At 36.7% G+C, this 26,921-nt stretch overlaps 1 protein-coding gene across 4 annotated transcripts in view; it reads right to left on the reverse strand.

The window, feature by feature from the left end:
* The window catches only part of Als2 (alsin Rho guanine nucleotide exchange factor ALS2), an 85,092-nt gene that overhangs the window by 31,652 nt on the left and 26,519 nt on the right, over positions 1–26,921 (reverse strand). For all 4 annotated transcript variants that reach the window (XM_069995834.1, XM_069995833.1, XM_069995831.1 and 1 more), the window contains exons 5-13: positions 23,564–23,906; positions 22,169–22,337; positions 20,973–21,069; positions 18,608–18,685; positions 14,060–14,242; positions 10,401–10,572; positions 7,793–7,973; positions 5,609–5,674; positions 1,031–1,193 (exon numbers count right to left, since the gene is read on the reverse strand). In XM_069995834.1, the coding sequence (XP_069851935.1) occupies positions 1,031–1,193; positions 5,609–5,674; positions 7,793–7,973; positions 10,401–10,572; positions 14,060–14,242; positions 18,608–18,685; positions 20,973–21,069; positions 22,169–22,337; positions 23,564–23,906 (1,452 nt within the window). The remainder of the gene's footprint in view (positions 1–1,030; positions 1,194–5,608; positions 5,675–7,792; positions 7,974–10,400; positions 10,573–14,059; positions 14,243–18,607; positions 18,686–20,972; positions 21,070–22,168; positions 22,338–23,563; positions 23,907–26,921) is intronic.

Genomic DNA, 26,921 nt, shown 5'->3' on the forward strand with positions numbered 1-26,921 from the left:
TGGATGAAATTGAAGAGCATCAGGTTGAGGAAGATAAACCAGGGTCAAAAGGCTGAATATCAAATGTTTTCACCCATTTGTGGAAGCTAGGCCTAAAAGACATACATGCTTATGGACATGTATAAGTGCACAGATATACATATGTATGTGTGTGTATGTAATATACATAGAGAAAGACATACTTGAGAGGAAAAAAGAAGGTAAATAATTTTGAAATACATCACAACTATGTATGAAGATGACATAAGAAATCTAATGAAAGCTGTTGATCAGTTGGAATTGGTGGGTGGAGGGAAAAAAGCAGTAGAGATTATGCTGATTAAAGCAAAATATATGGATGTCTGAAAAGCTAAACTAACTCCTTGGTGCAATTAATACAAACTAAAAATACAACAGCTATGACAAGATGGTAAAATAGCCTCTATTGGGAGAGTAGGTACCAGAAAGAGGAGGAAGGCTAATAGAGAGAATAATATGGTCAAAGTAGTTTGTTTGCATGTGTGAAAATAGGACATTAAAACTTGTTGAAATTATTTTAAGAGGGCAGAGGAGAAGGGAGAGTGACAGGGTAAATTTGGTTAGGATACATTGTATATATGTATAGAAATGTCAGGATGAAATTCTCCCTCCATGTACAATTAATGCATGTTAGTAAAAAAAAAATAATTGTTTTTCTAAAGAGCCGAGCTTTGTGTGAGTCATACTAAGCACACATTTCATAAACTCTGACATTTCATAAACTACTGAGTGAGTAGCATTCCTAATAGGGTTTCAACTTTAGAAACAGTTGCATAAAATGAATGCAATCAATGTAGATCAAGTCCTGAAGGAAAACTAAATCTACAGCAAAGGAAACTATATTTACCTAGTCATACTTTTGGCTTTCACTTACCCGAAGAGAAAGGCATTTAATCAGATACATACAATATTAAGATCAGTAGAAATGGAGATCTTATGGTGGCTTAATCCAAATTATCATGAACCTTGACAACTTCCTATATACCCAAAGGGAATATATCTGGAAACTTACCACTTCAAAGCAAGTAGCAAGCTTTAGCAAAACTTTTGCATAATTATGAAGTCGTCTGATTGGCAAGAAAAACAATGTATTCAGTATTTCCATTAATTGAGTATTTTCATCATTCACCTCTGATAAATCTTGCAACAATTCCTGGTTTTTATTTAGGAAATCACTAGAGGTAAGGTGGAAAAGATTCAATTAGTCATTGTGGCATTCACAGTATGTGTGATATAGCACAGAAAATTTCAGTGGAGTATTTTTGTTTAGAATGTGCATTTTTAGTATAATGAAAACAAAATAAAAATACACTAAATACCTAGATGTAAGTAAACAATTTCTCCATAAAATAGGATTTTTAATATAAAATGTAACAAATGGTAGTAACAGTGACTAATAAAATTGGCTAATCACAGATTCTATGTTCTAGAAAAATGTAGCATGCATCTCATATATGCAGGGAATAATCAGAGACCAAATGACATCACATCTGTCATTTACAAAGCCCAAAGTATAGGAATAAACTCCAAGTTTAATTGCTCTAATTGTTTTCATCCCAGGAACAATGGATGATAAACAACTAGATCTTGGCTTCAAGAATTAGCAAGGAGATAAATAGGTTTAAATTCTTCTCTTTTCCTTTAATTGTTCATCACTAACTATTAACAGTTTATGACAGGAAAGACATTGGGTTTTTTTTTTTGTTTGTTTTTTGTTTTTTTTTTTTAATTTGCAAAAAGCCCAATGCCAGTAGCTCTTTAATCCTAGCTACTCAGGAGACTGAAATTTGAGGATCACAGTTTGAAGCCAGCCTGGGCAGAAAAGTCCATTAGATTCTGATCTCCAAGTAACTACTTAAAACTGGAAGTGGTGCATGGCTCAAAGTGGTAGAGTGCTAGCCTTGAGCAAAATAGCTTAGGGACAGCACCCAGACCCTGAGTTCAAGCTGCACAACTAAAAAAAAAAAAAATTGCAAGAATCAGTACCACAATTAATAGGAAATGGTAAGGCAAATTGTAGGTAAGGATTACAATACTGAGGTCTTCGAAACCATTTCAAACTGAAGCTAAAATTTAGTGGGTTTTTTTGTTTTTGTTTTTGTTTTTGGGTCCGGTCATGGGGCCTGAACTCTGGGCCTGGGCGCTGTCCCTCAGCTCTTCAGCTCAAGGCTAGCACTCTACCACTTGAGCCACAGCGCCACTTCCGGCTTTTTTTTTTCCTTTTGCTTATGTGGTGCTGAGGAATCAAACCCAGGGCCTTGAGCATGCAAGGCAAGTGCTCTACCACTGAGCCACCTTCCCAGCCCTAAAATTTAGTTTTTATATTCAATTTTTTATGACTTCATGATTATGTGTGTGTGTGCACATGCATACAGACACACACACACACACACACACACACACACACACACACACACACACACACACACACACACACACACACACACACACACACACACACACACACACACACACACACACACACACACACACACACACAGTTCTGGGGCTTGCACTCAGGGCTTGGGTGCTGTCCCTTAGCTTTTTCACTCAAGGCTGGTGCTCTACCACTTAAGCTACTGCTTCAATTCCAGCTTTTTTTGGTGGCTAATTGGAGATGAGAGTCTTGGGAACTTTCTTCCCTGAGCTGGCTTTGAGCCTTGATTCTTGGGTCTCAGCCTCCTGAGTAGCTAAGATTATAGGTGTGAGCCACCAGCACTGAGCTCATTCTTAAGTTTTCATTAATAAATTTCAGTGCTGATCAAAAAAATAATTGAACCATGCTCGTTAGACCAAGACACAAAAAAGATTTATAAAGAAAAACTGGTGGGACAGAATCATCTTGTCAGTGAATAAGTCACAATTATATGCTGGGCATCATGCTGATATTTTATAGATATAGCATATAATTCTTAGCTACAAAGCCCTCAAGCGTCCCACTTATATTGCCAAGAATATTTGTATACTTTTGCATTACCTGTGATTAAATCTGGTTTTCTTCAAGCAACAATATTTGTAAAAAAAAAAAAATTAGTGTTCTTTCTACTTTTAATTATTGGTTTGGCTACAATTCAGCATCTCATCAACATTAGAGCTTTTTTTACTCATTATAATAAAAAGATTAAGCAGGGTGTTGGTGGCTCATGCCTATAATCCTAGCTACTCAGGAGGCTGAGATCTGAGGATCATGGTTCAAAACCAGACCAGGTAGGAAAATCTATGAGACTCTTATCTCCAATTAACCACCAGAAAACTGGAAGTGGAGCTGTGGCTCAAGTGGTAGAATGTGTGCCTTGAGCTGAAGAGCTGAGGGATAGAGCCCAGGCCCAGACCTACAACTGACAAAAAAAAAAAAAAGACAATAAAAAGATTATAAAGCCGGGCACTATAATCCTAGCTACTCAGGAAGCTGAGATTTGAGAACGCAATTCAACGCCAGCCTGGACAGGCAAGTCCGTGAGGCTCTTACCTCCAATTAACCACCAGAAAACTGGAAGTGCCGCTATGGCTCAAAGTGGTAGAGCTTAGGTGAAAAAGCTCAGGGACAGATCCCAGGCTGAGTTCAAGCCCATGACAAAAAAAAAACATAAAAGATTATAAACATGAAACCCACAATTCTAAGTTTATACTTCGACAATTGAGAACTTGTCAAAGCCAGAAGCTTTATTGAAAAATATAAGTTGGTTAAAAAGCCCATCTAGAGGGAAAAAGGGTGAAAAGTGCAGTGGAATTCACTGGACACTGATGAAAGTGAACTATACAACTCCATGGGTGGAGATGGGAGGGAGGGAATAGAGGGAAGGACTGAGAAAGAGAGAGAGAGAGAGAGAGAGAGAGAGAGAGAGAGAGAGAGAGAGAGAGAGAGAGAGGAAGACACTATATGAAAGGAAATGTACTCATTACCTGACTTGTGTAATTGTAGTCATTCTATTTACCATCTTTATAATAACAATAAAGTATTTTTATAAAAGTACATCTATGTGCTTCTTACAATACACAAAAACATTAGAAGATGATACAGAAAGGCTGAATGTAAAAGAACTGAAAAAATAGTGTCATTAAGCTGGAGTCATTCATTCACAACTATAATCTAGCTACTCCAAAGGCTGAGATCCAGAAAAGCTGGTTCAAAATCAGAAAAGGAATAGAAAATGCCATGAGACTCCATCTCCAGAATAGCCAGCAAAGTCTTGCTGGAGGCACGGCTCAAATGGTAGAACACCAGCAAAGGAAGAAAGCCAGACACTCTTTGCCACCCTGAGTTCAAACCCTGGTAACTAATGAAAATTAAAACAAATTTTAAAAAATGAACTTCTCAGTGGAGTGCTGGTGGCAGACCTGCAATCCTAGCTACCCAGAAGGCTAAGATCTGAGAATTGCAGGTCAAAGCCTGCCCAGGCAAGAAAGTACATGAGACTCTTATCTCCAACTAAGCACCAGAAAAGCCTGAAGTAGAGCTGTGGCTCAAGTGGTAGAGTGCCAGCCTGGAGCAAAAAAGCTAAAGGACAGCTCTAGACCCTGAGTTCAAGCCCAGTACCAGCACAAAAGAAAAAAGAATCATTCAAGGAGTGGAGTTGTAGTTCAGGGGAAGAGTGCAAGGCAAGCCCTAGGTTTTTGTGCTAGCCTAGAAACGTTAACAACAACAAAAAATCAACTCTTCTCTTTTTTTTTTTTTTTTTTTGCCAGTCCTCAGGCTTGAACTCAGAGCCTGGGCACAATCCCTGAGCTTCTTTCACTCAAGGTTAGCACTCTACTACTTGAACCACAGCTCTACTTCCAGTTTTTTCTGTGTATGTAGTACTGAGGAATCAAACCCAGGGCTTTATGCATGCTAGGCAAGCACTCTACCATTAAGCCATATTCCCAGCCCCTTCTCTAACTTTTAGGATGGGAGTGTTTAGCCCTGCAAATAATATATACAAAAACTTAATCATCTTTAATGGTGAAAAAAGCATTTTCTAAAATCAGAAGTGAGATAAAGATGTTAATACTCCTATTAGGATAGAAGAATAAAAGGAAAAAGCACAAACCTTAACATTTGTTAAATGTGGAATAAAAGCAAACAACTCAAATACTTTCTACTAAAGTAGAATTTTTTTTACTTGCCTTTATTGCTAGAACATGTCTTGAGAAACGAAGTTCAAGTTTATTAGTCTCATACAAAGGGTTTTCATATTGTTTATCCAAAGCTACATGCAAACACCTTATATTCATGCAATGTATATTCTGTTCTAACCATCTCTGACATTATTTACTATTTACTAACATGAGACAGAATATTCTCTTTTTTATATTTTGGAGTTACTAGGATTTGAACTCAGGGCTTCGTGATTGCTAGGCAAGTACTCTACCACTAAGCCATGCCTCCAGGCATATTCTCTTTTTTAGATGAAAAAAAAAAATTAGAGGGAAAAACTGAGAGTGAGGGAAGGAGTGATATTACTGTCCAAAAAGAAATATACTCATTATCTGACTTAGGTAACTGTAACCACATCACACTTAAAATACACAACAGTATAAAACTTATAAACAGTATAAAACTTAATCTTTGGTTTTACAAGGAAAACTGGAAGGTGTATGTTTTGCTTACATGGCAGGCTTAGCAAGAAGTTGGAATCCACCCATAACCAGGAAATTTGTAATTGATATACAATACCTTAAGTGAAGAAGAAAATAAATTTACATCAATGGTGAAATTTAAACTAGAACAAACAGTTCTCAAACAAGTGTCTAGAACAAACATCTTAAAATCTTACCAATGAGTCTCAGAACATTCAAAAACTGTAAAGGACTGAGAAAAACAGCAGGTGGGGGCAAAGAGTAAACACCAGTTTCATAAAAATAGTATAAAAAAAGAAATTTCTGAAAACACCTGAAGTTGAACAGAAGTTGCCAGAATTTGCCCAGCAGGTAAGTTAGGTGGTAACTTAACAAGCTGGAGAAAATATAATTAATATTGTTGGATCTTTAATGAAAATTTTCTCTTCACTTCAGGTTTCTCAATTAAGTCTTCAGAAAGTAGACTGGAAGTAATTAAGCATGTTAAAAGAGTTTGCATAAGAATCAGAATACACTGATTAAATAATGACATACTGCTAGGGAACAAATGTTGATAAAGTAATGTGAATCAGCTACATGTCTTTCATGATCCTGAGCCTAGCAATCAACCAATTCTGTGAGAGAAGAAAAAGGCTAATAACAGCTCCACATGCTGGAGTCTTTCTTTGAAAAGGTTTATTATGGTAAGTTTAGGTGTTATTTTACTATAATAGAATCTATATACTACTACAGTATCACCTAAAATATATTTTAGGTATTTTTTATAATTAAAATAATTTAAAATGCATCTATGTCTACTTTTATTTGCCCTATCTAAAATGTTTCAAAAAGCAGCTCAAGATATCAAAATAAATTTTCTTTCAAGCATCTGTCCTAAAGTATCAGAAAAGAAAAAGAAATGGATAGAGGTATTATTAGATAAATACAAGTCAAAAGAAAATTATACTAATAAAAGCTGAACTCTTCACACAAACAAAAATGTAATTTTAAAGTTAGTATCAAGTTGTATTATTATTTTCATGTCTGAAAGATGGGACTTAAAATATTCAAACCAAGATGGTACATCTCAAACAACAGTCTTAAGTATATTTAATTTGCTTAGAACTGAAATTCCTTATATCTGTAACTCTGAAAGGAAAAACGCTAAACTGATTAACAGAATTATTTCCATTGGCAGGGCAACTTTAAATATCCCTTTGGTTATCTTTGTTTGAAGTTTTCAATAACAAGCATACATTACTCATGCTTTAAATAACCTAACAAAAATCAGGTAGAGCATGAACCCACTGAGGGCAGGTGCTTCTTGTTGAACCATGCTGTGGCTACAGTGAATGAGGAGCTCCATGCAGTGTCTGGCACTTGCTGGTACTCAGTATTTGTTATTAGGATGAGGTATGAATAAACAAGGAATAAAGACAATACATATTTCATATGGACAGCAGAGTCTAGGGAACATTAGAATAAGACTTCAATTATGCTTTGAATCATAGTATCAAACTGTAAATCAAGAAAAAAGAAATTAAGCTAAGTATCAAATATACTTGAGATATTTTAATTTAAAATATTTAAGCCTTTAAATACTTTAATTTAAAATGTTTAAAAATGTTTAGAAACCTTGGATATAACTATGGTAGGTCTTGTTAAGAAAATATTTTTATGTCAAATGTAGTCAGTCCTTTTAAGTTCATTTATACAACAGTAAAAAAAATGCAGACATCAGAGTAGCTGCATATTTACAATTGGTCTTAAAATTAGTTACTTCTTTCCTCTAATTTTAGTATAATTTACTTTAGAAAACAAAATGACCAGATTTACTGTAGTACATTTGTTTTGTTGGCTGCAGAGGTGTTCGGTTTTTAAGAGAAGGCCTTCCTATGTAGCCCAGGCAGGCCTTAAATTCAAAAATCCTCCAGCCTTAGTCTTATAAGGCCTGCACCACTGCTTCCAATTCTTTTATGCAAATAAGTACTCTATCAATCACTATGCTAGAATATAAAAAAATAAGAATTTATTATTTTTAAACCATTTTTCCCCTTTTAAAGAACAATGAGTTTTGGCAATGCAGAACTATAGTTGGTTTAAGATTAAAATACTGCTTTTTAATTTCTATTACCTTGTCACTCTCCCTAATCTAGTCTCTTCTGATTAAGGACCTGCTCTCCTTTGGCAGAATAACCCTGTAGAGATTGAACATGACACAGGACTGGATACTTGCTCTGTATAACTATCCAAGAAGAGACTTGCATGCTTCAGAATGACCAAACTCCTGGCTGCCTTTACCCCTTGAAGGAAGCTACTCAGTGAGGCTCCATGTTGGCCAATTAAGTAACACAGCTTGCTGAATCGGCTTGCCACCTCCTGCAACAGTTGGACTGTAGTCACAGTACCCAAATTTTCTGTAACAAAATAATGATGATGACATATTTTCTTGTGGTCCTAAGATCAATATTATGAACTTTTCTAAGAATACTTAACTTTTTGGGGTATATTTTTACCTATGGAATCCAAACCCAGTCATCTAAGACATATATTTAAAACACATTCATAGGAACCTTATAATTCTAACCCAAAAGATCTAGTATTAAGATCTCAGGATTTTACAAACCAACCAACCAACAGTTTCTCAGATGATATCAGCCAAATACTCCTTAAAATTTGAAAATGAGCTAAAGCCATTTCATAATTCATACAATTTCACTAATTTCATATAATTAGTGACGGCAGGAATTAATTTAATTTACTTCTGTAATTATGATAACATTTCCAACTTCTTATTCTAACCTCTGCTCTACTCAGCCTTACTCTATTTGCCCTACAAGGCTACGTCTTCAGTGCAGAGAAGAAAATCTAAAAGTCAGATGGCATCAGCATATTATCTGTCTTTTCCAAAACCAAGTTCCTCATTTCTAAGACTTTATGCGAAACAATGAGGCTGATGAGCAGACCAGGTAAGACAACAGAAGTCAGGAAGCAGGCCCAGGGAAAGGGCAAGCTGCATTTTCCTTTCAGTTTGGGCTGCCTTTTCTTTGCCTAAGCCCTACAGATAGTCCCAGCATAACAAGAGGAACATTCAGAAAGGGACTGTACGATACACAACAAAACATAATAAAAACAAAACAGAGTCCCCAATTTACACAGGGATTGTATTCACAAAAACTGTAAATTAGTTATGTGAAAAGCAGATGTTTTTCCATTTTAAAAAGAAGGACCCATCTATACCAACCAATATCATCTTAATGCAAAATGGACTGAGTATTAGCCTAAATTGCATCCTAAGAAGGGTCCACGGGAGCCGGGCATTGGTGGCTACTCATCCTAGCTATTCAGGAGGCTGAGATGTGAGGATTGCAGTTCAAAGCCAGCCCAGACAGGAAAGTCCCTGAGACACTTATCTCCAATTCATTAGCTACTAAAAGAGCTGAAAAATCACACTGTGGCTCAAAGTGGTAGAGCACTAACCCTGAGCACAAAAGCCCTGAGTTCAAGCCCTAAGACTAGCACAAAAAAAAAAATGCTGAGGGAGTATAAAAGAAAACTCCCTGTCCATTTTCTGAATGCCAATCAAGCCCCATCTCTATGCTGCCTTCCTTTCTACTGTCCTACAGACTCAAGTACCTAGTACACCTGGAGAGTGGTATCCAACTGAGTACTATGGTAAACCTATAACCTCAACCTCTACATAGCCTTACTCCCAATCCCTCTTTGTAACTAAGCAAAAACATGTCAGGTTTCCAGATTTAATCAAGTCACACTAATGTAGAATGGGACACTAATGACTTGTAAATCCCAATGACTCTTTACCTGGTATAATTTTACCAAAGAAAAGGAAAAATTAGCATGGAACATATCTAAGGACTCGTGGGCCCAAGAGTGTTTCCTGGAAGTCCAGATTCTAAGGCCAACTTTCACTAATGCAGTTTCTCCTTTTCAGTTGTACATATCCTAAAAGCTCTACTTTCTACAGAATAAAAGCAGAAGTATTTTGAGAAGCAGTAGGATAGGACAGAGAGAGAACCTGTACCAAGAAAGAGAGAGAGAGAGAGAGAGAGAGAGAGAGAGAGAGAGAGAGAGAAAAGAAGAAGAAGAAGAAGAAGAAGAAGAAGAAGAAGAAGAAGAAGAAGAAGAAGAAGGAAGAGGAGGAAGAGGAGGAGGGAGAGGGGAAGGAGAGGTAGAGAGAATGAAAAGAAAGAAAAAACCCACAACTCAAAAAAGATTTTCTTAGCTGGGTGCCAGTGGCTCATGGCCTGTAATCCTAGCTACTCAGGAGGCTGAGATCTAAGGTTCAAGGTTCAAAGCCAGCCAGGGCAGAAAAGTACCCGTGAGATTCTTATCTCCACTAATCTACTCAGAAAAGCTGATAGTGGTGCAGTGGCTCAAGTGGTAGAGCACTAGCCTTGAACACAAAGAGGCTCAGGGACATTGCCCAGGCCCTGAGGGAGGCTGAGGCAGGAAGACTGCTTGAACCTAGGAGTTCAAGGTCAACCTGGGTAACTTAGAGAGATCTTGTCTCTTTCTAAAAAAGGAAGAAAAAGAGTAGTTTTCAAATTCTCACTGAGTTTCTTGCTCACAGCCATCACTTTACTACCTGAATCATGACTTCAGCTGAGTATTTTGCTGGTTAATTTAAGATGGCGTCTTGCAGACTTTTCTGCCTGGGCTAGCTTCAAACCAACATGTTCTAGGTCTCAGCCTCTTCAGTAATTAGAATTACAGGTGTAAGCCATTGGCACTGGCATGGCTTTATTGGTTTATGATATAAGGAAGAACAGATAGAGCTAGAATTTTCATGACTTGGGGTTGACTAGGGAGAAGTCTCAACTTACCTAAACCGAGAAGAGGCCTGAGTATCTGAGACTTGATATCACTTAGTTTTGAATAGAACCGTCTTTCTGTAGTAGCCAACTCATGGAGACTGGCGATATACCCCATAATGTTTTTGTCTACCAATGTAAGATAGTTATCTTTTCCTGCCGTTACTCTGCTTATATATCCAAGCTAAAAAAAGAAAAAGAAAAAGATTGTAAAAATAAAACAGTGTATGAATAGCAACGTGGTATGGCAAAGATGACTCATTTTGCCTGGCCAGAGCCAACAGTTAAATATGGAGGCATTTTTTAAAGCACAATATTAAACCATTTAGAGCTTGAAATTGGATGGTGAAAATTTATCAACAAGATAGGTAGGATCTTGTTTGCTTAATGATGCTATATATATATATATATATATATAAATAAATCTACTTTCAGCTATAATCAAGATTTTTTTTTAATTTCACTTTACGAGTAATAGAAACACAGACACCCAAGAAACATAGAGATCCAAATGTTACATGGCTCAGGAGCTCCTTTTGCATGAAATAAGATGAGAACAGAGAGGAACCACACACTGCACATAAAAGTGTCAAGGACCCAGAAGCTATCTTCCTCTAAACAATGGGACATAAAGGACTTTTATTTAAGAAAATATGAAGGAAATGCTTCAGGATATTGGTCTGGGAAAGATGTTTTTGAATCTCAAAAGTATCAGCAACAACAGGAGAAAGTGACAAATGGAGTATCAAACTCAATTCTGCAAAGGAATATAAACAATAAAGTGAACAGACAACATGTAAATTATTCAGTCAACATGGGATTTATATATATATAATATAGTTAATGTAATATAATATATAATGAATTTTATTTGATTAACACACACTAATTATACATATTATGCATGAAGCCCTGGTTCGATTCCTCAGTGCCACATAAACAGAAAAAGCCCGAAGTAGTACTATGGCTCAAGTGATAAGAGTGCTAGCCTTGAGCAAAAAAGAAGCTCAGGGACAGTGCCCAAGCCCAGAGTTCAAGCCCCAGGATTTGCAGAAAACAAAAAAAACCAATAGCAAAAAGGCACAAAGTTTAAATAATCCAATTAAAAAATGAGCAATATATAGCAGGGTGGTGGCCCACGCTTGTAATCCTAGCTTTTCAGGAGGCTGAGATCTGAGGATCACAGTTCAAAGCCAGCCAGGGAAGCAAGTCCATGAGACTCTTATGTCTAATTAATCACAGAAAAAAACAGAAGTGGTACTGTGACTCAAAGTGGTAGAACACTAGTCTTGTGCAAAAAGGAGCCCAAGCCCAGAGTTCAAGCCCCAGGATTGGCAAAAATAAATAAATAAATAAAAATACAAATGAATAATACCTGGGAGGTAGAAGCAAGAGAATTGTGAATTCCAGGCTATATAGTAAAAACTTGTCACCAAAAAAAGACAACCGGAATACTCATTTCTCAAAAGAAAGTATGCAAATGACAAATGGCTGGTGAATATATGAAAAATAATCCTATCACTATTCATGTAAATTAAAACCATGATATATCTTACCCCAATTTGAAATGTTATTGTCAAAGAGAAAAATGATAGTAAAGATATAAAGAAAGAGGAACTCAAGATACTGTTAGTAAGCATGTAAATTAATAGAGCCATTATAGAAAAGAGTTTGGAGGTTCCCCAAAAAGCAGAAAAATTACCTTATGATCCAGGATTCCCACTATTGGACAGTTTCCCAAAGGAATCAAAATCAATACAATAAAGAGACATCTGCACTCATATTTACTGCAGTGCTGTTCACAATAACCACGATATGAAATTAACCTAGGTGCTCACCGGCAGATGAATGGATAAAGGAATATAGGACTTATACAATGGAGTACTCTTAAGCCACAAAAAAAGTGAATAAATTGTCAGTACTGGAGGCATTATATTAAGTGAAATAAGTCAGATACAGAAAGACAAATAATATATGTGAAAACTAAAATAGCTGATCTTATATAATTAGAAAATTAAAATAGTGGTTAGCAGGGCCTGAGAAGAGTATAGAGAAGGGAGGATGGTTAATGGTATAGGGGATAGTTAGATAGCAAGAATAACTTCTAAGGCTCTACATACAGTACAATAGGATAACTACAGTTGGCAAGTATTACTGAATATTTTAAAACAAGTAAGAAAGGGTGTTAAATGTTAGCAACACAAAGAAAAATATCTGAGGTGATAGATCCACGTTACCCTGATCTTACATTACATACTGTATACATACGTGTACTGAAATGTCATACTGTACTCCATGAATATGTATAATTAGTATGTGTTAATCAAATAAAAGTATTTTTTATAAAAGAGTTTTCAAGGCTTGGAGTGGTAGCACATATTTATAGTCTTGGCATTTAAAAGGCTAAGATTGGAAAAAATCACTTGAAATTAGGAGCTCAAGGCCAGCCTAGGCTCTAACACCCTAACTCAAAGAAAACAAACACAACAAACAAACAAGAGAGAGCCTAGAGTTCAATCTCCAGTACTATAACCATCCCCATCCCTTTTCCTCCAAAAGAAAAGAGGAGGAGGAAGGAGGAATGATTTCCTTTAAAAGAAACTTTTTCTCATTTATCCCTTTTTTTATCATAAACAAAACCATTCAATGTCTTTATTCACTAAATCTTATTAAGCTAGGTAAGCCAGATATAACACACCCAGCAGACCACTAACATTCCATGATAGCCATTGATACTCTAGAACCTCTTCCCTTTTGCCACTATTTCAATCTATTTATCCTTTATCAGAACTGTAGACCTTTTACAAATAATGTGGAGCCAGGGCCAACAAACACAAAGAACCAAATTGCATGCCTGAAAAAACAAGCCATCTATAGGTCAAGGCCAAATCAAACACTAAAACATAACCCATAGGAGAACAGTTTTCAGTAAGAATAAGAAATCCAGAATGCACTAGTATTGACAATTAAATTCCTTGTGGCATGTGAGTTGTTTGGAAGAACTTCAGATTTTCAAAAGAAAAGAATATAACAGCAGGAAATAAAATAAGAACTAAGAACAGGTGAGTGGTAAAAAAACAAAACAAAACAGAGCTCTGCCAGGCTTTCCTGGTCTGCCATGAGCCCACCTCAGGACCCTGCAGTTTTTACTTCCCATTTACAGTTACAAATCCCTCTATTCTACTTTTACTCTATTTACCTGTGAGGGATCCATAAAACACAGGAACTTATTTGTGAAAAGTCCGTTTCAATATTCCTACAAGAGGATGTGAATTCAACAAATATTTAAAAAATATATACTGTGCCACAGCATAATTATAATCCCAGCACCTGGAAGGTGGAGGCAGAAAGACTGAGATTTAAGGCCATCTTCAACTACACAGTAAGACACTGTCTCAAAAATAAAATAAATAAAAAATTAAAAATATATGTACTGAGGACACAGCAATGAACAGGAGAGCCTAAATCCTACTCCCTGGGCATAACATTATAACAAAGGACAGATAATAGAGAAAGAGTAAGTTACAGTGTTCTGAATGGATGGGGCTTATGGAAAGAATAAGGTAGGAGGAGGGGTGAAATGATACAATTTTTAAAGGTTTTCAATTTTAAATAAAAGAGACTCTTCCTGTATTTTGGAATGTGGACCTTAGAATCCAATTCTTGCTCACCTTGCTACAAGAGAGAAGTATTGGAGTCTTAGTACCACTAGGATTCTCTGGAAGACTGGCACCTTCTTCAGGGTCCTGTCGGCCACTGTAATACAATCCAGGCTGGAAATCTTCTGTATCCACTAAAAACAGGGAATAATCCTGGCCTGCAGCTACATTCCAGACTCCATTTTCACTGCTTAACTGTAATAACAGAAAGGTATTATTGGTCCAAGACAAAGTCAATCAGAGAGAGCTTGAGATCTACAGGAACTGAAATGTTAGGTTACTTAGGCAGGTATGATACAAAGTCAGCTATACCTCAGAGGGCAACATGCACTCAGCAGTGTAACCAATGTAAGAGTAAAAAGAAACCCCATGTTCAGCTTTTTAATTGGAACTTTAAAAAATAAATTTGTTTTTTTGTTGTTGGTCATGTGGCTTGACCTCAGGGCCTGGGCATTGTCCCTGAGTTTTTTTTGCTCACAGCTAGCACTCTAGTACTTTGTGCCACAGCTCCACTTCCAGTTTTTAGGTAGTTAATTGTACATAAGAATCTCAAGCCTTTCTTGCCTGGGCTGGCTTCAAACTGTGATCTTTAGATCTCAACCTCCAAAGTAGCTAGACATATAGGATGAGCCACCAGAACCTGGCCATGAACTGGCTGATTTTCATAAAAATCAGAAAAATAGAAAAACCCATGGATTTAAGTTTTTATGTTTTTGAAGTCTCTATAAATATTCAATATTACAATCAACAATTCCAGAAATTTCTAGAGCCCTACTCTAAAACTGATGTCTAGGATGCACATTTGTCAATTTAAATTCAGCTCTGTGCACAAAAATCAAAGCAACCCAAAAAGATCTAATAAGGGTAAATTTCATTCTTGACAACTAAGCTGTGAGGTGCTAAAATTCAGTTCCCCAATGGTAACTCACCAACTACTTCTCTGATGTTGAAACAGGCAAGAACCCCTGAGAAGTCCATGTATGTGGACCTCTAGACTAGTGGTTTCTAAAGAGTGGTGTGTGCAACAGCAGCAGCAGATCACTTAGAATATGGTAGAAATGAACATCTCAGGCCCCCACAGTTACCTAGAAGGGGATCCAGTACTGATTTAACAAGACCTCCAGAAGATTCCAACATATATACAGAAGTTTAAGAATCACTGCTTTAAACAACTGAATTTCAAACCTTAGGACCCATGGAGTGATTTACAAGCTACAATGCAAAAGCAGGTACCAGGGATCTAGGTACCTTCCAGTTCTTCAACTAAAGTAGTTGACATTGATCTATTTTGTACATGGTATTCCACAGAAGATTTCACAGGACAAAGTGTACTGTTCCAGAACTACTACCCCAAGTCTCTTGATCTAGCTTCAGCCTTGACTCTTATACAGATAACCCTAATCCATTAGATTCTTTATGTCTAGATAAGATCCAAGTACTAGGGGACTGTGAGAACCTGTGTGTACTTGTGTCTATCTCCACTACTACATGACTATCTTCTTCTGACAAGAAGTCCTCAAATTCAAGCTATCCAAATGAGTGAATTAAAACATCCATAGAAGAAAAGAGTACACCTTCCCTCCCTTCTTTTTTTGAGATAGGGCCTCATTACATAGCCCAGACTGAACTCAAACTCACAATCCTCCTGTTTTTGTTTTTTAAGGATTTCAAATATGTAATCTTAATTTCTATCAAAACAAATGCAAATCTCACTATCTTAACTTTTAATTTTCATAGGTTATTTAGAATGACTTCAGAAATCATTCTTTTTTTTTGGTCGTGGGGCCTCAGCTCTTCAGCTCAAGGCTAGAACTCTACCTCTTGATCCACAGTGCCACTTCCGGCTTTCTCTGCTTATGTAGTGCTGAGGAATCGAACACAGGGCCTCATGCATGCAAGGCAAGCATTCTACCACTGAGCCACCTTCTCGGCCCCTCAAAAATCATTCTTATCTATGCAGGAGGGATAGTGCAGTTCTAGAGCATTTACCTAGCATGCATAAGGCACCAAGTTCAATCTCCAGCACCACTTACAACCCTTTGTGCCCTTCCCCAAATATGTATTTTAAAAAGTCAAAATCTTGATACTGTACTTTTCTGTATGTACCGTGAAAGAATGAAGTAAAACTCTGTAACAAATTCTGTTCTCTCATCTCTAAAATGCTAAATAAATGCTTACTTTCTAGGATCTCCAAGAACATTTTACAAAACTTTCTTTAGTATGATAGGTTCACTTCTTACTTTTTTAAACTAACTAAAAAAAACCAGTAATAGACACCAGATGGCTTATTATTGAAGACTGAGGCAAAAATCAGTAGCTTATTCTTAACTGTTTTGTTAAGTCATTTCTTCCCAGTAAAATTAAGTTCACTGAAAAGAAAAGCATCAATAAGAGTCTTGGTAACAAATACAGAGTGTGCCTTTGACACATAAATAATTGGAATACTGTAGTATAGACTTGGATCATTATCCTCACATTGAGGTAACTACCCTTTCTTTAGACTATTCTCAATAAAAGAGTTTCTCCTGGGACAAAAGAGTTATCATAAACAAGCTACATAAACACAGGCTCCATATCACATTCGTCTATGATTCTTCAGATGCACACTACACTGTCTCAAACCAAAAAAAAATCCAAACCTTTCTAGAAGAAGAGAAGGGAGGAGGAGGAAAAGAAGCTGTGGTATAGTATGTTGGGTCAAGCCTGTAATTCTAGCATTGTGGGAGGCTAAGATTAGAAGGACCTTGTTCCAGGCCAGCTTGGGAAGACTCTAACTCAATGGAATGAGCTGAACATGGTGATGTGCACCTATCATCCTAGCTATGGAAGCAAAATAAAAGGATTCAAGTCCAAGTATGGGCCTATGCAAGAAGCAAGACCCTATTTCAAAACAACCAATGCAAAAAAGGACTAGAGGCATGGATCAAATGGTAAAGTGCCTAACTGGCAAGAACGACTCTGAGTTCAAACTCTAGTACTTCCAACAAAAAAAAGAAAAGAAGCGGAAAGAAAAGAAAGCTAACAACTCAAGATGGTACAGAAAATGAAAAAAAAGGCTGAAGAACACTGTTCTAGAATTACATGAAGCCAGGAACTAGTGGCTCAAGCCTATAATACTAACTACTCAGGAGGCTGAGATCTGACTATTACGGCTTGAAGCCAGCTGGGGCAGGAAAGTCCATGAAACTCATCTCCAATAATCTATTCAGAAAAGGCTGAAAGTGGTACTGTGGTTCAAGTGATAGAGTACTAGCCTTGAGCATAAAGAGGCTCAGGGACAGTGCTCATTCCCTGAGTTCAAACCCCATGACCAGCAAAAAAAAAAAAAAAAAATAGAATTACATGAAGACTTAGAAGTAAAATTTAATAAACTAAAACAAATCCATTCAATAGTGAAAATGTCACCTATATTTTTAGCTCACAAAAAAGGTTTACTATTGTATTTGTTATAAATGCAACACTATAAAATAATGGCTTGTAAAAGGCAAATTAAAGTGAGAAGTCAGAGTAATCATTTGATAGCAAAAGCTCAGAAAATATCATATTCTTAAAAACTTTCAGTTTATGTGAAAGTACTTTAAGTTTTTGTTTAAAAAAAGAATAAGGTAATATACTCAGTGAATAAGGCCAAGAAAAAAAAAACACATTTCTTACAAGTGCATTTAGTTTGAAAAGAAGTGGTTTCATGTTAAAAAAAATAATTAAGAACATCTAAAGGCTGGAAGCTGGTGATAGAATGCCTTCCTAGCAAACCTGAGCTTCTGAATTTAAGCCCCAGAGCTACCAAAACACACACACACACACACACACACACACACACACACACACACACACACACACACGAATTTTAGGGCTGGGAATGTGGCTTAGTGGTAGAGTGATTGCCTAACACACACACACACACACACACACACACACACACACACACACACGAATTTTAGGGCTGGGAATGTGGCTTAGTGGTAGAGTGATTGCCTAACATGGGTGAAGCCCTGGTTCGATTCCTCAGTACCACATAAACAGAAATAACCAGAAGTGGCACTATGTCTCAAATGGTAGAGTTTTAGCCTTGAGCAAAAGAAGCTCAGGGACAGGACTGGCAAAAAAATTCTTTTTAAACAGGAGTAAGGTGTTGGTGGCCATGCCTTTAATGCTCAGAAGGCTGAGATTTTGAAGATCACAGTTCAAGACCATCAAAAAAGCTAGGCAAGGCTGGGCAGTAATGTCTCATGCCTATAATCCTACATATTCAGGAGGCTGAGCTCTGAGGATCATGGTTCAAAACCAAAATGATCCAAGGGGCTCTTATCTCCAATTGGCCACCTACAAAGCTAGAAGTGAAACTGTGGCTTAAGTGGCTAGCCTTAAGCAAAAGAGCTCAGGGACAGTGCCTAGTACCTCTAGAGGTTTGAAGTCAGCTTTCTGACTTCAAATAGTAATAAAGTAATAAAGTAAATAAATAAATAACAAATTTAGACTACAAATTTGTTCAACACAATGAGCAAATAGTTATAATATAGAATTTGAAGATTAATTGCTATTAAGTAAAAAAAAAAATACCTTTATAAGTCGAGGAACTGTTGTTGGAAAATCAGAATGCCCAAGCTGACCAAAGGTATTGCTTCCCCATGAGTAAACCTATCAGAAAAGTAAAGTAAGGTAAAAGGTATGAATCTTGATCTTACAGGCCAACTCTGGGCCTCTATGATCATATACTAATAGTTATGCATAAACTACTCAAATTAGATATTTAAAATAAATATTTAGCAGGTATGATAGTCCATGCCTCTACACCCAGCACTCAGAAGGCAGGACAGCTGAGAGTTCCTGGCCAGTCTGGGTTACATAGCAAGACTTTGTCTCAAAAAAAAAAAAGAATTAAGAAAAATAAAATCTGTTTTTTAGATAATATCACTATGTAACTCAGGCTAGCCTGAAACTTATGATCCTTCTGTTTCCACTTCCCAATACTGGAATTGCAGGTATGTGCCACAATGCCCAAACTATAAAAATTCATAACTGAACAAAATCAGCAATAAAGGGCACACAGAGCACAGAATCCAGAGGTTACCAATAACCAGTAACCTCTTAGGTGCTTATTAGCTACCAAGCCCTGTTTGTCCCACATTCTGTGTATTATTTAATGTTTCATTCCTTCAACAATTGTTTTTTGTTTCAATATAAGGAAAGTGGCCCACATAAGTTAACTATATTACCGAAGTAACAAATTGTAAGCTGCATAGCCACAATTTAATCCTAAAACTGATTTCCACCCCCCATATATATATAGTATAAAACAGAGTATTATTTCTTTTTTGCCATGCTGGGAATAGAGCCTCAAGGCCTTAGGCTAGACAAGCACTTTACCATTGAGCTGGTATCCTCAGCCCATGGAACCATACTACTAATGCTGTTTCTAAATCGAATTGCTTTTTCTTTTTGTTTAATGGTATGAATTAACATTTGAACATCAATAAGCCTACATCTACAACACCATTTTTAACAACTATATACAACTCCATCTTATGCATACTTTAATCAATTATTTTTTTTAATGCTAGCAAAAAATCTTCCCCCCTTTTATTAATCTCAGGGCATTACTAGGCAGGCATGCTACCACTTGAACCATATATTTAGCTCTAACAATTCTTGAATATACATACTTGTAAAGATATATGTCTATCTATTTCTATAAGAAAAAATTCTAGGCAAAATAAAATTGAGGTCAGAAAATTTTCATGTATGTATTTATTTTTGCCAGTACCAGGCTTAAAACCAGGGCCTTGTGCTTGTTTGCTCAGCTAAAAGTCTGCCACTTAATGTCATGTCTTTTTTCTACTCTTGAGATTATTGGGGAAAAAAAAATCACCTGACTTTATTCTTGATCATGTATTTTTTAAACTATATATGTAGTCTATGCACAAGTAGAATACATAAATTTTAACTTTTTTTCTTTTATAAATAGAAGACAGTGTTCTAACATCATTTATTAAATATTCAGTGTTATTTCCTGAACTAATATGACTACTTTGATAACATCCAAAACACTCATACGATTGAGTCTATTTCTTCTATAGACCTATTTCTGTTCTACTAAACTGTGTATAGTTGGGGAAGGGGCGGAACAGCAGTACTGGGCATTGAACCAAGCCCTTGAGCGATAAAAACAATAACTAAAAGCAATTTCTTAGGAAGATTTCTATATAAATGAGAAAAAATGATTTTAAATATGCCAGAAGTCCCTTCTAGATCTCACAATTGAAAAAGAAAAATGTCTTTTGTATTTTTAATGTCTACTATAGATTTTCTTCATTCAAGAATATCTTTTAAGGCTGGGACTGTGGCTTAGCAGTAGAGTGCTTGCCTAGCATGCACGAAGCCCCTGGTTCGATTCTTCAGTACCACATACACAGAAAAAGTCCAAAGTGGGACTATGGCTCAAGTGGTAGAGCACTAGCCTTGAGCGCAAAGGGGCTCAAGGACAGTGCCCAGGCCCTGAGTTCAAGCCTCAGAACTAGGGGTGGGGGGCATAATACCTTTAAAAAATAAAATCAATACCCTGGAAATTCTGAGTTTCATTTTTAGGTGACAGAACATAGGGAAAGCTAATAGCTTTATTTGTTGTTTTGCAGGGGGAGGTTTTGGTGGTATTGGGATTTGAACTCAGGACCTTGTATTTGTTAGGCTCGCTTTCAACTACCACCCAAACTTCTTCATCAAGCAGTTTAGTGTTAAATCCAAGTCAATATTAACTATGGGACTTAAGACAAGTTAAATAATTTCTCTTAGCCTATAGGAACCACACTAAAAGTATTTGAAAGCACTGTTTGACACTGAAGATACTCAGTAAGTGATGGTCCAGGCATACTATGTTGGCCTTCCATGAAAATAAGATCAGCATTAAATACTTTAGTTTGCCTCTTACCTGAGATTTTGCAGTAAGTGCAAGAGAATGGTAACTACCTGCCTCCAGATAGATGATTTCTTTACCATCCAGACATTTGACACACAATGGTTGAAGTCTTAAAGAAAAAACACAAAGTATTAAGTATTCTCAGCAAGAACCATGATCTTTCTCAAATTACAGTAAATGTCTTCAAGCAAAAGAAATAAAACATTAAAATAAAAATAATGGATTTAATGTTCACACTACTTTTAAACATTATAAATCATTTTTGGAAGACTTTACTTCAGTCTTTATCTATCAATCACTAATTAATGCCCATAATCCATAATAACCCCCATAATGCCTGTAATTCTAGCTAGTTGGGAGACTGAGATCAGAAGGATTTGTGTGTGTGTGTGTGTGTGTGTGTGTGTGTATGTGTGTGTGTGTGTTAGTACTGGGGTTTGAACTCAGGACCTGGGCACTGTATCTTAACTTTTTTGCTCAAGGCTAGTGAGCCACAGCTCCACTCCCAGCTTTTTGGTGGTTAAGGTAAGAGTCTCATTGACTTTCTAACCCAGGGTAGCAATTCTCAGACCTCATCTTCCTCAGGAGGTAGAAATACAGATGTGAATTACTGGGGCTACACTTTAGAAGCATTTTGTTTTGGGGTTATTTTGGGTATATATGCAAGAACTCCTACTTCTCAATCAATAGTTGGGCATGATGGTACACATACCTGTTACCCTAGATAATTGGGAGGATTATGGTTCTAAGCCAGCATGGGCAAGAAAGTCACTAAAAGAACTAAACCCACTGGCATTTTTTTTGGAGGAGGGTAAGAAAGGGTCTGACCTCAACTCAGCTCCTGAGAGCTGGGTTATTGGCATATACTACTGTGCCCAACGTAAGCTATACATTTTAACGATTCAACTATTTCAATGAAATACCATGTTGTCCCCAACACTATTTTCTGTATTCAAAGATTAATACACATCAAAGATCAGCATACACACACAAACACATATATACGTAGATATATATACATACACATATATATGTATGTATGTATGTCATGTTTGTTTTTTTTTTTTTTTGAGTCAGCTAATGCATTGTAATCTGGAGCTGGATGGGACCCCATTTCCTGTAAGAGGAAATGGATGTGTAGAGACCTTTGTAGGAGACAGGTTATTTGTTTAAGCCAGTCCTTATCAGTGAACGCTGATTGCACTTACCTGGGCAGCACGTCGCCATGCCCCAGCTGCCCCTCCTTCCCTTTTCCCCAGGTCCACACCTCAGTTCTCAGAGAAGGCAGAAGTGCATCTGCCTCTCCACTGTATGTGGGGGTCAGAACCACTGTTCTCGTTTTCACCCGAGCAGCCTTTCTTAAGAGCCTGGGGGAAACTGAAAACAATCAAGAGATGGAGAGACAGAATAGAAAGTATGGAAGACAATGTTTTGATAAGCCAAAAATTTTCAAAGAAATACACTAACATGGTAAATTTGAAGTATATTCTATAAAGTCTTTACAAAAGGGACTATAACAGACAAATGAGTTTGGTAAATGTTCCCTACTAAATTTTTATTCACCTGCTATCTCCCTGAAGAGACTCATACATATTAGTACAGAAAGCGCTGTCAAGTCCAGAAATTAAGGACACCATTTAAATTTAACACATCCACACTGCCAATCACTTGGTCACAGAATACTTTTCCATGTAAAAATCTAGCGACATCCTATAGAATTTCAATTCTTAAGAATATGCTAAACAAGGGCTGGGAAGGTGGCTCAGTGGTAGAGTGCTTGCCTTGCATGCATGAGGCCCTGGGTTCGATTCCTCAGCACCACATAAGCAGAAAGAAAAAAGCCGGAAGTGAGACTGTGGCTCAAGTGGTAGAGCACTAGACTTGAGCTGAAGAGCTGAGGGACAGTGCCCAGGCCCCACAACTGGACCCCCCCCCCAAAAAAAAAGCTAAACAAAGTACTACATTAAAGCTGACAAGTATTTTCTCTGCTTCAAAGTAGTTAAAAACTAAGAGTTTGAATATGGTCATGTATGAAAATATGTATGCATTTATGTCTGTGTGTATATGTATGAAAATAAAAGAAAAAAACTGTTGGAATTGTTTTAAGATGTGGGATAAGAGGGGAAAGGGAAGGTGACAAGGAGGGTGAGGCTAAGGGGCACATTGTATACATGTATGAAAATGTCATAGTGAAACTCCCCTCCTTTAACAACTAGTGTATGCTAATAAAAAAAAGTGATGTCTTTTACAAAAAGGTGTTTTGGGTTTTTTTGTTTCAAAGCATTTTTTTCCCCACAAACTTATCTAGATCTTGTACAACGGCAGGTTAAGCTTTAAGGAAAAGTTATGTTTTGTGGTTATTTCTAAAGCAAAAGCTTTCTTTTAAAAACTACTGTTTAGTAAAACACTATTAAATGAAAAGCTCAGCTTAAATATTTGGGAATACTAATTCCTAAGTTATTGATTAATATTTATTTAATAGTTATTAACTAGTTGATATCAATGAAATTAATGACTTGCTGATGAGTACAGTTATCAATACTAAATTCCTAACTTCTTAAAATATTGATGGAGGGAGTATCTAGGATTCACCAAAGATTTACCTTGTGACAGCAATCCAGGGAGGGAGAGTCTGCGACTGCCTCCCTCAGATTCTTCCTCTCTGATATCCACGAGACTTGAACTTTTCTTTCCTTGCATTGATTCCTGTTTAACCTGTTCTTCTCTACTATCTTTCAGAGTTTCAGGGCCTGTCTGAATTCCAGTTTCACACGGGGCTGCATTATAAAAGTTGATAACTTTCTTTAGAGACAAGGCTCCAGCTTCATATGTAGCTGCCACTCTCACACCAACAGCAGATGCACAAGAGACCACCAAACTGTTGAGGGCTGAGGTGCTTGTGGTTGGTGGGCTGTGAAGATTAGGAACTGCTTCTTCTACAAGAGGCTAAAACATACACATATAAAAGTACATAAAAATACTAGTCCTTGTTTGTATGTATGAAAATATAGCAATGAAATCTGTTGAAATGGTTTTAGGAAGGGGTAAGGAGTAAGAGAGACTGATGGAGACTGGGATACTTTTCTACATATATGGAAATGTCACAAGGAAACCCTCTTGGTACAATGTTTGCTAATCAAAAATGCAATCCTTTATAAAACTAGAAGTCAATAAAAAGAAAATTTAATGTTCACATTATTTGCACATAAAAGTCTAAAACAAGCCAGTAATCATGGTGCCTGTTAAGAATCTCAGTATTCAGGAGGCTGAAATAGGAGGATTATGAATTCCAATCCAACCTGGGATACATAGTGAGAATCTGTTTTTTAATCTAAAACATGAGACGTTTCATTTGCAACTTAAAAAAAAAAAGTATTCTCTTCCAATTACAGACCTAACAGATAATATAAAAATTGTATTCAAAATAGAGTTGTCAGTGGTTCATTACTATAATCCTAGCTACTCAGAGGGGGGCTGAGAGCTGAGAATATCAGTTTAAAGCCAGCCTGGGCAGGCAAATTCTTCTTTACAATTAGCAAGCAAAAAGCTAGAAGTGAGCCAGGTGGCTCATGCCTGTAATCCTAGCTACTCAGGAAGCTGATATCCAAGGATCAAGGCAGGAAAGTTCGTGAGACTTTTATCTACAATAAACTACTCAGAAAAAGCCAGAAATGGTGCTGTGGAGCAAGTGGTAGAGTGCTAACCTTGAGCACAAAGAGGCTTAGGGACAGCGCCCAGGCTCTGAGTTCTAGACTAGCCAAAAAAAAAAAAGCTAGAAGTGGTAGGTGCCAGCCATGAGAGAAAAAGCCAAAGCTTCAGGCCCTGAGTTCAAGACCCAGTACTAGAAAATATACATAAAAATAAGTATTTCCCCCTTTCAAAGGTCTTATCTTACATATTTAAAAATAAGTTCTATCTGCTCTTGTAAAATTAAACACAGGAAAGGGGGAGAGAAGGATAAAAAGATTAGAAAAGGCCAAAAAAGAAAGAAAATCAACCTGTATTAATGATCACTTTCCACAAATTTTATAAAAATTGCCCCTAAGAACTAGCAGAAAAAAATTAGTTATTAAGGGGAAAAAGCCTTTTCTAAAATGTTTTATAATGGAAATTCAGGCCTAATATATTCTAATAATGTATCACTCCTGAAAACATACTCTCAAGTCTCTCACTGTCTTATCAATGAATTATTTTCCATGAACAAGCAGGTAAACAAGCTTTAGGATTAAACTTTGCTCTGGTTACTAGAGAGGATAAATGTGACAAGTTAATAATTAAACATCTTTAATATGTTTCATAGGTCTGTTAGAAAGAAAAACTAAAGTTTTCTAATATCTTAGTGAAAAACAGGCTAAATTTACCAAATATCAATTTACTAAAATGAAAAGCCATTAGATATATGTAATATACACATATACACAAAAGCTTTTGGCATTCTAATTCTACCCCCAAACACCAAATTCTTTATTAGTTGGTTATAAGACTGAAATATTATTTATAAGGAATGAATTTAAAAGGAACACATGATGCTAAAACTAGCATAAGTAACAAAAAAGTATTTAGTAAAATAATTTTTTTAAAAATGTTCATTTCAATGGTACCTTAATAGCTATATACAAGAAACTGTGTGTGTATTTGAGTATGCGTGTATGGGCTTGATTCAATCACGGTCTTGCACGCTCTGCTTGCTTCCTCATGGCTAGTGATCCACCATTTGAGCCATTCCTCTAACCCAGTTTTCTGCCAGTTAATTGGAGAAGTCTAGTGAACTTCCTGGGCTGATTTCAAAACATGATCCTTCAGATCTCAGCGTCCTGAGTAACTACAATTACAGGCATGAGCCACCAAAACCTGGTTTCAAAAATAAACTTCCAACTTTTAATTTAAATTGGAGGAATCAAGGACTAAAGATAGAGCTCAATAATACAGCACCTGCCTAGCAGACACAGGCCCTAGGTTCAGTCTCAAGCATTGACTGAATGAGTGAATTAATACATAAATAACTTTCACAAATCTAAACTTTTTTTTGTTGTTTTGTTTTGATTTTGAGACAAGGTTTTCCTTATGTAGCCCAGGCTAACCTTAAACTCATAATTGTCCTACCTCAGCCTCCAGAGAACTGGTAAAGGGAGACTTCTTTATAAGAATATATAGTTTAGAATTTTTCCTCGTATATTCTCAATTAAATTTTTATTTTTCCTGTTTATAGTTTGCAATATCTTCCTCCAAATAGCTTATTCCAATATTTTTAAAAAATCAACTATCAAAAAGATACAATGAAGCCAGGTACTGGTAGCTCACACCTATAATCTTAGCTACTCAGGAGGCTGAGATCTGAGGATTAAAGTTCAAAGCCAGCCCAGGCAGGAAAGTCTGTAAGACTCTTATCTCTAATGAACCACCAGAAAACCAGAAGTGATGCTGTGGCTCAAAGTGGTACAGTGATAGTTTTGAGCACCTATTAGCTCTAACTATTCAGAGGTCTACCAAAGTTATTCCATACAAATGAAGGAAAAAATGCTAATAAGAAAAAAACCAAACAGGATTTGCTCTCTGTCCCTCTCGGTATACTAAATATGGAGTCCTTGGTGACCATGTGTTCACCTGCTGTAATCCCTACTGACAAGTTAGGAAAAGACACCAGGCCCTCCTCTATACAGTAACCCATGTGCAGGTCCCTGTTTGTCTCAAGTGGATCTGCAGTATCACAAAGGGGCTTTAAGATGCTCAAAAGTATGTTATCTTTGGGGGGGGAAAAGTGAGAGCTCTGGAGGTCCACACAGGGGTGGTACCCCTTTGCAGAGATTTTGTACTAAACCAGGGACTGGAATCCTAAAGTTTCCAAAGATGACAATCTACCCCCTTAGAGACTTGGAATGGCCAGAATGCCTAGGTAATGGCTTCTACTATTAGTACTAGCTATGTCAAGTAGAGAGCAAGCTCTTTCTTGCTATGGATTTT

Source organism: Dipodomys merriami, unplaced genomic scaffold (genome assembly GCF_024711535.1).
Source record: "Dipodomys merriami isolate MVZ:Mamm:240054 unplaced genomic scaffold, mDipMer1.0.p SCAF_49, whole genome shotgun sequence".
Lineage (NCBI taxonomy): Eukaryota > Metazoa > Chordata > Mammalia > Rodentia > Heteromyidae > Dipodomys > Dipodomys merriami.